The sequence below is a fragment of the Hoplias malabaricus genome, chromosome 5 (assembly GCF_029633855.1).
Source record: "Hoplias malabaricus isolate fHopMal1 chromosome 5, fHopMal1.hap1, whole genome shotgun sequence".
Lineage (NCBI taxonomy): Eukaryota > Metazoa > Chordata > Actinopteri > Characiformes > Erythrinidae > Hoplias > Hoplias malabaricus.
This window is the reverse complement of record NC_089804.1, coordinates 18,970,109-18,984,243: the sequence shown is the minus strand read 5'-3', so window position 1 is coordinate 18,984,243 and position 14,135 is coordinate 18,970,109. Positions and strand designations below refer to the sequence as shown.

Below are 14,135 nucleotides of genomic sequence, written 5' to 3'. Positions count from 1 at the left end.
AATTCTTACAAAAAGCAATAATCCCTTTCTTGGAGTGTGCACTTCGATGACGTTTGATGACGTTGTTTTAGGTGAGCAAAAGGGGCGCACTGGGATCAAGTGTTCAAGGGGTCGGAGCTCAGAGCAGAAATGGGACACACTTCGTCACGCGCAGCTTCTTCTTGTGTTTACATCACTTTCAGCCGAGCTCCGCTCCACATCACCGTGTTTTACTGGAGCCTCGAACAGAAATGTGTTGAAAGTTGTTATGGTCATTTATCATAGTCTCTTCTTCGTATTTGAAAGCGTTTCTGTGTCACATGAGCCTTTCACTTTCTGCTTTATATTTTAAAAAACTGAAAGTCGTCACTTCTGTCCCTATAACGGCACAAATACACGGACACACCTGACCGTTACAGACTTTTTTTGAGTTAATTAATTACAGCTTGGCAGTTTTCCTCTGGCCAACTCATTAAACTGACTGAATTATAGCTCTCACATACAGCATGTTTTATCAGCCAGATCATATAATATGAAATATAAGTATTTTTACATAAATATCTGGATCCTAGCGATGCTCTGATTATTATTATAAGTCTGTATTACTTCTGGTTGATAAAATGTGGTGCTTGCATTTAGTAACGTTTAAAAAACATAGTTAAAAAGTAAACACGTCAGTTTATGTCATGATCATGAGCTTTCTGGTGTAAACAAATCGCGTTAATACAGGGCTTCAATTTTGAAATTTGGTATGAACAGAAAATAACATTAATTCATTCATATCTGTAACCCTTATCCAGTTCAGGGTCACGGTGGGTCCAGAACCTACCTGGAATCACTGGGCGCAAGGCAGGAATACACCCTGGAGGGGGCGCCAGTCCTTAACAGGGCAACACAGACACACACATTCACTCACACACTCACACCTACGGACACTTTTTGAGTCACCAATCCACCTACCAATGTGTGTTTTTGGACTGTGGGAGGAAACCGGAGCACCCGGAGGAAACCCACGCGGACACAGAGAGAACACACCAACTCCTCACAGACAGTCACTCTGAGGAAACCCACGCAGACACAGGGAGAACACACCACAAACCGGAGCACCCGGAGGAAACCCACGCGGACACAGAGAGAACACACCAACTCCTCACAGACAGTCACCCGGAGCGGGAATCGAACCCACAACCTCCAGGTCCCTGGAGCTGTGTGACTGCGACACCTACCTGCTGCACCACCCTCAGAAAATAACAGGTTTCAATAATAATACACTGTCAAGAAATGACAGAATTGTTATTTTATTACTGTTGCTTAGGGCCAAATGTTTAATGGAAAGGACTCTACAAAAAGGCATTTGTTATTTTTTATCTTGTTAAAGAGTATCGGTTTATGTATTAAATTTCAGCAACACAGTTACATGGTTATGGAAGCATTTGTGCTGCCAACCTGCCCCAACCTCTTTTTTGAAAACTCAAATATGGTCACCCTATAAAATAGTCACTTCAAATCCAGAATGTATAATTTCAGAGGAATGGGCTTTGAATAGCTTGATATGATCACATTTCTTTTTTATGATCACATCAGTTTTTCTCAACCTGGCAACTCGTTTGAGCCGCACAGCTGGAGAGGATTGGTCCTTTAATATTTTTTTAGGTTATAAAGGCAACATTTTTAATGTTCCTAGAATGTTACTATTGTAGAGTAGTATGAGCTTTAAAACATTATTCAAATGGTTTGTGGTAACAGTCTATTAATTTGTGGTTATTAAAACAACAGGATTGTGTCTAGACTCAGGCAATGAACAATTACTCATGAAAGTGGTGACTCCATCTCAGTTCTAAAACAAACAAACAAACAAACAAACAAAAAAATCTTTTATACTATGAACTTACATTTCTTTAGCTATAATCGTCTGATTTGATAAAAGTGTTGTATGTCATGGATGTCTACAACCTCTTTAAAATATCAATCAGACCCTTTACTCTCTGGTGCTGTGGCTTTATTAATCCAGAAATGTCATTTGTTTTCATGTAAAATGAAAAAGCTGTGCAGATGTACTCACAACAAAGGCAGTGATATTCAGATATGTCCAGTGTGTTTGTGTTACTTATAAGGACAGATGCCATATCTTTTCAGGTGTTGATTATTTAATGATAAAAGCATGATACATACAGAAGGATGAAGGCTATATGTACTGCAGTACAACAGAAAATCTCAACTCAGCCTTCACCACACTTGGGCTTTCTTTGAAATTAGCGTTCCAGTCGTGGTCTTTCAGCGGAAATACTGAATACGATTTTATAGGTTGTGTTCTCCCTGTGTCTGCGTGGGTTTCCTCCAGGTGCTCCGGTTTCCCCCAAAATGGTCCAAAAACACATGTTGGTAGGTGGATTGGTGACTCAAAAGTGTCCGTAGCTGTGAGTGAATGTGCGAGTGTGTGTTGCCCTGTGAAGGACTGGTGCCCCCTCCAGGGTGTATTCCCGCCCAATGATTCCAGGTAGGCTCAGGACCCACCGCGATCCTGAACTGGATAAGCGCTTACAGATAATGGATGAATGAATTTTATAGGTTCACCTTAAAGAGAAACAAATGTTCATCCCAGTCAGACACTCTCCACACAAGTTGATGGTGAGTCTGAACTCTCAGTGAGCAAACCTGGCCTCATTGTCAGGATTCTGACTGTTTCATTCTGATTAGCAATCTGTACATTCACGTAAACGCAGCCATCTGCCCTGTCGAAGAGCTGTTTGTGTTCATGGGGCCCAAACAGCTGGTGTCCCTTTTACACTAGCTTGTACAGGAGTGCCCAGTTACTTGGACAACAGATGTTAATACTGTGAGAGATTTCTGAGAGAGTAGCAGAGTGTTTATGCCCCTAAAAAGTAGGTAGTATCACAAGTGACTAGAGGCACTAGCCCCATAGACTGATGCCTCCTGCAGTCATACAATCACAGACTAACATAGCACTGAGGAGGGGGGGGGGGGGAATAAAATAAAGCAAGAGTCAGCACTTCAGGAATGGTTGACACTTAAGGGAAAAAGTTTCATTCAAACCAGTTAGATTCATAGTCTTTATTCTTAAATGACCTACAAGCAGAGCAACAAAAACTAAATAAAATATGATTGTAGGCCATAAAATTACACAGATGTTCCCTCTGATGTGACCAGTTTTCTTTTTACTGTAAATTAATGGTACAGAGAATATATTTAAAAAAAAAAAAAAAAAAAAACACAAATGTTAAGTGAGTTTTATGTTCATAGTCAAAAGGAACACTAGGTAAGATTTGCAGTATTTCCATTTGCCCATGTCTCTCCCTAGTATAATTTCTATAGCATTGTACTAAATTTAGCAGGGAGGATTTGGTAATATCCTACCTGCCTCCACTTTCTACAGTAGTAAGCCCACTGTAATTATAATATGCAATTCTATTACAACGGTCAGTGAAACAAAGATTTAAGATGTAATTTTAAGATAAAAATATTACATAGCGTTCCTTTAAAATTGTAAAATAACCAGTCATTCTGCATTATACCTTATTTGGCAAAGAAAATCCCTGACCTAACCGGATAAAAAAATAAAAAATAAAATAATAATAATAATAATAATAATAACAACAAACCCCCCCCATTTTATCTAACCTCAAACCAATACACTAACATATTGGTATCTTCAAGTATCATTTTTCCTTATTGAAAAAAATCACTTGACAAAGTTAAAGCTGAAAAATGCAAATTGTGAAGAACAATCTGTAGGACATTAGAAGTGACTGGTTATTTAAAAAAAAATAAATTAAAAAAAATAATAATAAAAAAAAATTTAAACACACATATTAACAATTCCCTGATAGAAGTTTTTTTTTTTTTACCCACATAATTTACCTTCTGGCTTAAGAATTGCTTTACTTGACCCTCCAAGTCTAGTTTGTGGTATGGATACACTTCATACACAATTCTTAGTCCAGTTTGTAATATTTTTTTTTTTAAAAATTCGTGTCACATTCACTCTCACAGTAAGTACATACTTTTTACTAAAAAGGCGTGTAGGTGTATAAGGAATTCAATAATTTCTCTATTAAAATATAGAATATTAATAAAAGGAGGGCTAAAACTCAGGCAAAATTAAAATACACAATGCAACTACCTGTTGGTAACAAGATTTCATTAGTTCAGACATTTACGTGCATTTCTGCCCAATGGGAGGTGAAGAAATCTAGTGGATAAACTCCAAGCTAGCGTCAGCTGTCTTTTAAAGATAAACACCAAGTCCCAAAAACAGAAAAAAAGTCTGGGGGTTTAACTTAAAAAAAAAAAAAAAAAAAGGAATAAAATACAAATGGTAGATTTAAAATTCAAAATCTTCATCCGCCATGTCAATAGCCCACGCAAACTTCTCACGCTGAGTTTTGTTGTAGATTTTCTCAATAGGAATGCCAAACTTCTTGCACCTGGGAGAAAACCAAAAGTGATGAGAAGACATTGATTTAATGAAAAACTGCTGTGCACACACACAATTCCATCAACAAATCTCAGCTTTAAAATAAATATACAAATTCGCACTAACCAGGCAACAGAAATGCGTGGGTCCAGGTAGTTTAGTTTGGAGGTGCCAAGAGCAATCTGTTTGTTCTCTTCGCGGTCTGTGGCCTGCACCTCCAGCTTCATGAGTTGCTCACTTATCCTCTGTATAGCTTTCTTCTTCGATTCTATAGCTCTGAGTATTGCATCACATCACACATTCAGTCCTAAAATATACCCTCGTGTGAAATGACGTCCAAATTTCATTGGCAAATATTTTCTTACTCACCTCCTGGACTTCTCATCTCTGCGTACCCTGGCATCAGCCTTCACACTTTTCAGTTCTCTTTTAGCATCAGCGAGCTGCTCTCTTTTGGCATCAATCTGGTTTTCATGGACACAAGACATGTCAGAATGACAGTTAAAACATCAAGAGATAGGGGAAGAAGGGGGAACAAAACAAAAACAATCAATCTCTCTAGCTGGAGCAACAAACAAAATACTACAAATGTCATACCTTTGTTTGAAGATTCTGCATGGACTTCTCAAACGTCTTTGGAGGCGCCCTCTGGTGATTACACAGAATGGCTACAGCCCTGTTGGCCCGGTTGTAAGAGAGAATCTTTGCAGGAATGTTTTCTTCCGCTGTAAAATAATGCAATTTTTTTTTGCGGGACCAACAAGATTCATACATATGTTAGACCCTCAAGTTAAAAGTCTGAGGTGCCTAGGGACACAAATTCGTAGAGAAACTTACAGTTAGTCAGCTCCTTCAGCTGCTGCTGCAACGTGATGGATGCATTGTAGGTACGGAACACTTTAGCTGTCAAGCCATCCATCAACTCTTGAAGATGCTTGTTAAGAACAGTGGTCTAGGGATATTGCAGAAAGTTAAAAATTAACATACACCCAGAAACATTAAAAGGGTCTCCTTTTCAAATATATGGAGGTTGAATTAATTTATTTTTAGTGGCCCACCCATTCGTATTCATATAATAGCATGATCACCTGGCCACTCTTATCGGAGGATTACAAAATGTAAAAACGCTCATTTCAGTCATAAATAAGTGCACATGGCTGCGTTTTCACACTGAGCTCAGAAATGGCGCAGTCACATTTCAGCTGCCTAAGGAGGAGTTTCATTTTGTGATGATAAAGTGAAATATATTAGACTAGTTTCACTGAAGCACGTTTAGAATGGTTAGCTTTGATGCTACACTAGTTCAGCAGTATATTCTAGTGAAGGAATTTATGAAGCTGAGAGTAATTATTTTGTAGATGTGCAAGGGCACAGAGCTCAGGGGGATTTCGCACCTGTGTTTCACACCTATCTCATGAATAATCAAATGTGTGAATCACAAGTTTAGAAAAACAGTGTCACAGAGTCATAGCAAAATAGAAGAAAAACTTATTAAAATGTCAGAAAATTGTAGGTTAGAGATTTCAGAAACATGAAAACCTAAAATTGTGTAGAGCAAAGCAGTGTGTAAAGCAAAAGCATAGCGTGCAAATACATTTAGGCGGTCAAACAGGTCATCCTCTGGCTGCTTGTTCTCCATGAAGAGTTGCAGATTCTTGAAAACCTGGTGACATAAAATAAATAAATAAATAAATGAGCACTACTTGACAAACAATTAAAGTCTCATGTCAGGTAATATTCAGCTTACCCTCTTTTCCACAGGGATTTTATTGTAGTAGCGAATTGAATCTTTCCCCAGGAAGTCAAACTCTGCCACGTATTCCTGGCCACCTTTTTCTGCGTACAGAGAAAGGTGCTCAACTCGAAGCGAACAGCAACCCACGGTATCTGCTGTTTCTCCTTCCTCTTTTTCATTTCCTGCTCTTAGTGCCAACTACACACACAAAAGAAAAATAGAAGGAAAAAAAATAATTTCAATCTTCACAATTTGACTCTCAATTAGGAAACAATTTGAATGCACTAAATCTGCACAAGTGTGTGTGTGTAGGGGTGGGGGTTGAATAACTTAAAACCTTATTTTTTTTTAAAACCAGATTTTTTTTCCCCCACAAGTAAAAGAAGGGAAAAAATAAATAAAAAAATAAAAAATAATTGGTGGTCGGTGGCTGCAAGAGACCTTGTCAATGAAGTAGAGGGCAACAGCTCTCTGCCTGATCCTCATCTCTTTTGACTTCCAGTCCTCCCTGTACTGAGCCCGAATGCGGTCCACACACTTCTTCAGCCGTCGAGCCGTCTCATATTTCTGCCAGTCCTTTTCTCCCTGCAGGGAAACAAGACGAGTTTTTTACACTTCACATGAAGGTAATTAAATATATTTAAAATGCTTATTGGATGGACCGAATAACTTAAGACGTTTTCACACAGTATGACTTTTTTCACATGTAAAATACCTTCACACTGCGTCCGATGCGTTTTTTTTTTTGTCTTAGGTACCAAATGATATACGCACCTTGATTCTGGAGCTAGGGTTCAGCATGATGTACTTGATGGAACCTTGAATGTTCTCTGTCCAGGACGCCAGCCACGTCACTTTGTTGTCATGTCTAACCTCTTTCCATTTGGTCCCTGGAGGAGGCTTGGGATACTGAGAGTCCCTGAGGATGCAAAGTACACTCGCAAAATAAGATACTCCAACATTATAAAAGTCAGGAAGGAACCTCAACCTTCTATGAATCAAGGCCCTCAAACAATTACATTCCAAAGTTGTCAACAGATGGTTTTCCATCATTGTGAGCAGGGAGAATACTCAAGACTGCAGCATGCAGGCTTTTCATAACTGGCATTACACATATGCATATCTGGGTGTATCTGGTAAGTGTAAAAGGTATTCAAATATAGCCCTACTTGCTACAGTTGATGATGATATCATTTGGTTGGATGCGGCGTTTGAGCATCCCCATTTTTGGATGGTCTCCTCTTCCACGGAACAGACCTGGTGGCTCAATACGGAAATTGGCGATTCTTTCCCGGTGATTGTCCATTAAACAAAAGCCATATTCCTGTAGAATACGCTCATTCTCCTCTTTGATTTTCTGGCAAAAAAAAACAAAAAAAACACAACACCAACATTACAATTTGGCACAGGTGCTTTACTGCTGCCAAATTATGGTAAGAATAACTGCAAGCACAACCAAGCTGGTATTCATACCTGTTTTTCCTCTTTAGTCATGGCTTTCCTTGCCTCAGACTGGGCTTTAAAATATTCATTCATCTCACTAAAGTTACATTTGTTCAAGTCTGTAATCTTTGTTTTTTCTTCTGGAGTCATTTCCTAAAACAAATAAATTAAATGATTTACTCAAACATTTTCTTGGTATTGAGTGGAAAATAAAAGAGGATTATTTTTTACCTTCCTCCAGTCTTTGAAGAAGTTTTTACGAAATATATCCTTTGTAGTATATTCGTGGTCTAGCATTTTAGCAAAAAAAGTTGCTACTTCTTCTGCCTCTGGGCTGAGACTCATGGGTTTTCCTGAATACAGTGTCCAAAAAAAAAACAAAACAAAAAAAAAAAACAAAACAAACAAACAAAAAAAATTAATAAATAAATAAAAAGCTGAATAATCAAATCACCAGTAAAAAGTAATAGACAGGTGGCCAGCAACATTTAAAAGTCTAATGAAGTACAAAGCAAATTATCAGAAATATCTAGTGACAACCCCAGGCAACCCCAAAGCTTTATACTCTTACCATCATAATAGAACCTGACTTTGCTTGGAAGAGGCTCATATGGTGGGGCAAACACAGGCCCTTTGTGTTCCAGAAACGTCCATTTTACTCCATCTTTATATCTCTCCTCTTCCCACCTACCAGCAATTACAAAGAATGTGTAGCAGAAAAATCAAATGCATATCAAACCAAAAAATAACATCCTTCAAATACAAACTCAAGATGGTAACTGCTGTATAAATAAGAGACTATAAAGCAGAAGAAATAAAGAGAAACTAACCATTTCCACTTCTCCTCTTGCTCCGTCTTTACCTTCTTTTTGCCTTGCGTTCCCATGTCTTTTTTGCCTTTTGTCTTCTTTTTGGATACTGTATCCTGTTATGTAGATAGAATGGCAAATTTATTTTTATTTTTTTAAAATGCTCCAACAGAAACAAAAATGATAATTTATTAAAGGGATAAACCAGCATTCCCACCTCTTCCTCCTGTTTCCTTTTATTCACCTTCTTCTGATTTTTATCATTTTCAATTTTAATTTTTTTGGGTTTGAACTCAGCACTGAAAAATCAGGAGTATAAAAAAAAATAAAAGTCAGAATAAAATTAAATGTATTCATCTTTAACCAAATAAAACAATAGGACAAATTTTTGGAACCGTAAATGAATCACATTACAGAAGCAGCAACATTAACAAATTTTAACTAGTGATATACAATATATCCTTGACAGATATGTGGATTTTTAAAGATGTTTTGTAACCATTATCACAATCAATACCTTAGCACCTTTTTGTGCTAGTATATATCCACCGATGGCTAACTACACAACTACGTCTGCCGTGGGTGTTTTTAAGTTGCTCTACATTATTGTTTTATTGCCTTTTTGAGGGTGAAAGCGAATGTGAAGTGTCAGAGACTCTCAGATACTAGAGCAAACCACACAAACAAACAGCAGAAAAATAAACTTCCACTTCCTATATAAAAAGAAAAACTCTCACATGAAAAATCAATATCAAATCATTTGGAATGTATTAAACACACATTGCACCTCATCCTCACATTCGCTCTCCAAAAACCTGCTGCACTAATTAGCGCCCCACTAGAAACCATTCATGTGGAACCATCAGTAAATCTTTATTAAAGTATAAATGAACTACACCGAATAAACCCATAAAATGAACTTGAAAACATTATTGATTTTTAATATCTGTATCGACTACAGCACAGTGGTTTCGTATCAGCTCAAATAAAGCAATATCCGTGCATCCATAGTTTTAACTTGTTTTCTGCATGACAGTGATGAGAGGACAAACTAAAATAAACATTAAAATAGGTGCCGGTTACTCACTCATCATCATCATGCTCTCTCTTAAGGTATTTGTGTTTTGTTGAGTGGTAGAAGTCTTCATTTTCTGGCTCAGACTTTATGCAAGGAGGGCTGTGAAAGACAGAAACAGTTCTCTATTCAGTAGAACACATACCTTGACTGAATAATAAATTGACTGAAGGTGCAATGGAAAAGTTTTAATCGCCCCAAAATACACTGAAGTTAATATAACTACTATGCAAAGTAGAAAATTAAAACACTCTGAAATGAAAATTCAGACAATGAAAACAGAAAAAGCTAGAATTCGAGACCTGTACACATCTAAGTAGCAGAGGATGAATTAAGTATTTTAGATTTACAACAGTCAAAATGTTTTGCTAACTCACCTGGCAAAGCCGTTCTCTCTCTCCCTTTTTATTTCCCCATCGAAAGACTAAGGGAGAAATAAAAAGCCATACCGTAAGGCAAGTCTTACAGTGGGAGAAATCATAATGACTTAATGGAAACAAGCAAACAAACAAAATAAAACAGTCACCCGCACCTCCTTCTTTTTCTCTTTATGTTTGTCCTTCTGCTTGGCGGAGGATCCATTTTTGTGCTTTGTTTTGTCTCTGTCTCTGTGTTTATCTGAGGACCCTTTGTGTTCACTGTCAAAGCGCAAGAAATTACAGTATATTAAGGCTGAACCAAGCAATCCCTGATAACAATCCCTAAGGAGAAAGTGGCCTAAAGCGAAAATTCATTCCAGTTGTTCTCGAAAACATCATAAAAAAAATAAAAAATTAAATTACTGGGCATGTGTTCACATTAGCAAAGCCAGACCATAAAGCCCCCAACTTGTAGCAGGGTGAACAGAGTGCGGCTTTATATATAAATAAATAAAAATAATAAAATAAAGTAAAAAGGAAAATCTTAAATTATGTGGTACCTGTTGCTGTACTTTGATTTCTCACGTTCTTTATCTTTCTTGTGGTCTTTATGTTTGTGTTCTTTATCCTTATATTTATCCCTGTGTTTGTGTGAATCTGAAAAGGGGGGAAAAAAATAATAAAAATAATCAATAAATAAATAAAAAATATAAATCATTATAGAGCAAACTGAAGTGACACCTGGCAGTATTATTCTGTCAGCAGGGTAGTGCTTCCCAGCAGCTGGATTGTGAAATTCACAAAATTGTAAACTGAAATAGGAACCGAAATTGATGGTGCTTGAAATTTAAAATAAATAAATAAATAAATAAATAAATGACACCAATATACCATAAATCACTTGTTCACACTGCTGTATCTGTCCACAACAGTGATTTTGCTCATATAGCTTGGCAAAGTTCACATAGCTTTAATTAGCATAAATAAAAGCAAACTGCCAACTGTCTTGTTACATACAGCCACACTATATCAAGTAGCCCAACAGGCTTACCGATTTGACTGGTTAACTGAAACTGCAGGTTTGAAGTGGGTGCCCGTCTGTGTTTATACACTACACATTGTCATCTGAGTACGTCATCCATGCTGACAGTCTGAAGGTGTGCAAAATCCTCCAAAACAAAAGCACACACCACTTACACAGAAAACTCTGTATAATATGGCGCTAATGCAGGGACAAAAGTTTTGTTCATTTGAAAAAATCTGAAACTGAACTTCTAAATATTGAAGTTTGAAAACTACTACAAGGAATTCAAAATTTAAATTCCTTGTAGTATTTTTCAGTTTATATTTGGATATTTGAAGTCATATTTTTCAGTTACAGATTTAACATTTAAAGATCCACCTTGAAGTTCCACATTAAAACATAACCTTAAAATTATATGGCCACCTTAAGCCATGCCACATTAAAAATACAACCATTTTATTGAGACCCTGACCTCACTGAAACTCCCACCTTAAATAAGTGACCACCCAAAAATTTGAATTATACTAAGTCTGGGAGCTTAAAATTAACTCCACTGGCCTTGTGAAATCCCCGTCCACATTAAATTTCCTGCTAAAGTTACTGATCAAAGGCTGCATGGCCCATGAGCTCCTACATGTACATGGTGCCCAGGGAGCAGATGGGGGTTAGGTTCCTTGCTCGAGGACACTTCAGTCATGACCTGCTGGCTCTGGGGATCGAACTGGCAACCTTTGTGTAATTTTCAGTTCAGGGTTAGGGACCAAGTTTCGGGATGGTTCTGAAAAAAAGTCTAGAGCCCTATGTTTTATAATCAACACCTTCAGTGTGCGGGGCAAATAAACAAAATAAAAACATTGCTTGATAGTATGTTTGTGTGTTCACTACCACGTATGGATTAAATGCGGAAAATTATCCAGAGTTTCTCCAGCATGCCCTGCATAGGCTCAGCCCACTGCAAGAGCATGTCTCAATCTCCTCTTCTAGTTTTCTATGACATCAAAAGTGGGATAACAGACTGCAAAATCCACAGTTTTGGTCAGATGTGTCTGGATTATGGGTTTTGAGCCACGCATAGGATTACATGTAGCAGTGAGAAAAATGAGACAAGAATGTTCATTCTTGTCTGGCTTCCACCCACTCTACGACACAGTGATGAAACACAGGAGGTCTTTCCTACATGTGGCCACCAAACTCCATGATTCCTCCCTCAAAGTATGACACCATGGCTCATCCGTGCAATACTCAATACCACATTATATTGCTCATATGTAAAAAAAATAATAATAATGATTCATTTTTCTTAATTTTTGTAATAATTCAGAGGTGCAATCACCTATACAATATATATTCTATTTATTATCACAGCCAAAGACACTTTACTGTATTTTTAAGAACGTAAGTGTGCACATTTTGCAAATTTCTCTTTTCATTTAATTTTTTTCTCATTTTTAAAATTGATTGCAACTGTAACAGCAATTTCCCTCTAGGATCAATAAAGTATTTCTGAATCTGAATGCATGCAGTAATAAGCTGAGCTAAAAGAGTGCTTTGTTAAGCTGTGTATTCATACTTCCCTATATTACAATAAATATGCATTTAAACAGTCCCAAACAAACCTGAGCAGTGAAAGTGGCAGTCCTTTACAAACTGTAAGACAGCTAATCAGTCTGCATGCTTTCATAAAAACTTTGCATCAATATCTGAAGAATCAATGTAAAAAAAAAAAAAAACAGAAGTAACTGCATTCTACAGCTATGATTAATCTTTGGTGAAAACAGTATATGAATTTATACATTTGTACATTCCTCAAATGGTCAGGCAAAGCTTAACTTTAAATTAAAAACACAAAGGGTGCAATGGTCAAATGTCACAGTGATTTTTTTGAAGAAGTGAATAAACAATTAACATTTTCATTGTGAATGAACATTTAAACTACGCACAGAATGAAATGGTAAAGGCACCATAGAGGAATAATGAGCAAGTTAATAATGCAAATTAAAACAGGGAATAACATTTTTAATGATCAATCTACAGCGTGGCTTAGTTCTAACAACCAAGTATACATAAGACAAAATGTTTAATCAAAAACTGATCCGTCATTATCATTTTACTGTGTAATCCTACAGTTATGGCAAAGTGAGCTCATTTCAAGTGAGCTGTCCATGCACACCAGAGCAGATAAAGCCCTTGTGTAAAAAGAAAAAGAACAAAAAATCAACTAATATTATACACGGACTTTCCTCAGTATATTAATGACAGACTCGCTGCTTCACCATATCATGTCCATCTTAATGTTACATTCAGACCGCTAGAGAAAAAGAAAATGGCGCAGAGACTAAGTCCTTAACCCCCAAAACCCGAGTTTCAGAAGAACTCTAATAGCAGTCCTGTAACATTTATAACATCTAAATGGAACACTTAGAATAAATGTATCTTTATTTACCAGATCCCGATGCCCACTTCAGTAAAAATAAATCGTAATCTCTGTTTCTTGGGCCTAAATGTGAACAATAGGCGACTGTGACAGAGAGAGGGGACTTAGTCTCTGGACGCCATTTCTATCCTCACTAACAAGCAGAGAGAAAGCAATAGACATAAATATCTGGGTTAGTCAAGGTTTATCAAACCACACTTACCACTATATTTGGATCCAGAGTCAATCTGTAGAATAAAAGAGAGGGACTTAAGTTAGATGACAGCAGCACGCTAACTTTAAACTTACAGCTGAGCTATTAGCACTATAGCGCAATTAGCATAGTAGTTTAAAAACACGAGAGCAAGTATGACAAAGAAGAAAAAACGATCTGGATTTAGATTGAATTTTGAGTCATTTAATAAATCTGACCAAATCTAACCAATAAAATGTAAATTAAACTTTTTCTGCGCCTAACCCTACTACATGAATGGCTATGGTAGCCTGTTAGCTTAGCGCTACAGGTTAGAGCCGAATTCAAACGGCGTTTTAATATTTTTAAATGAAGAAAACGCCTGCAAACTTTACCTGAGATTCATTGTGGTCCCCGCTCATTTCTACCCCTACTGTCTTTAAAAAAAACTATTTAAACTCGCGTGATAATAAAATGCCGGCGCGGAACTGCAGCTGAAGTGGAGAAACTCGCGTTGTGTAACAGACCAAGTCTCAAATGTGACCTAGTGCGCATGCGCAGGCTTTTAAAGGCAGGGGACACGATCGCTACATGAGGTCCCGTTCTCAAGTGATGAACAGTGCTAACTAATCGCTAAACCCTACACAGTTGTAACTCGTAAGCGCCATCC

General features: G+C 37.2%; 1 protein-coding gene across 1 annotated transcript; it reads right to left on the bottom strand.

Moving 5' to 3' along the window:
* Positions 1-3,597: 3,597 nt before the first annotated feature.
* top1a (DNA topoisomerase Ia) lies at positions 3,598-13,996 on the bottom strand. Its single transcript, XM_066671075.1, has 21 exons — positions 13,861-13,996; positions 13,496-13,520; positions 10,396-10,492; positions 10,009-10,114; positions 9,854-9,900; positions 9,489-9,578; positions 8,619-8,700; positions 8,423-8,517; positions 8,164-8,279; positions 7,824-7,945; positions 7,623-7,745; positions 7,319-7,506; positions 6,924-7,068; positions 6,591-6,734; positions 6,162-6,347; positions 6,009-6,077; positions 5,252-5,366; positions 5,012-5,139; positions 4,784-4,878; positions 4,541-4,690; positions 3,598-4,424 (listed from the first exon to the last, which is right to left on the bottom strand). Exons 1-21 carry the CDS (start codon positions 13,885-13,887, stop codon positions 4,322-4,324), a joined length of 2,253 nt encoding a protein of 750 aa, XP_066527172.1. The 5' UTR covers positions 13,888-13,996; the 3' UTR covers positions 3,598-4,321.
* Positions 13,997-14,135: the final 139 nt, after the last annotated feature.

Excerpts from the sequence above, each read along its gene's own strand:
- top1a (XM_066671075.1), bottom strand. The coding sequence starts at position 13,887 with ATGAGCGGGGACCACAATGAATCTCAG. Across the intron at positions 4,691-4,783 it reads AGAGATGAGAAGTCCAGGAG|AGCTATAGAATCGAAGAAGA; the intron begins GTGAGTAAGAAA and ends TGCAATACTCAG. Across the intron at positions 4,425-4,540 it reads CCACGCATTTCTGTTGCCTG|GTGCAAGAAGTTTGGCATTC; the intron begins GTTAGTGCGAAT and ends GTTTTCTCCCAG.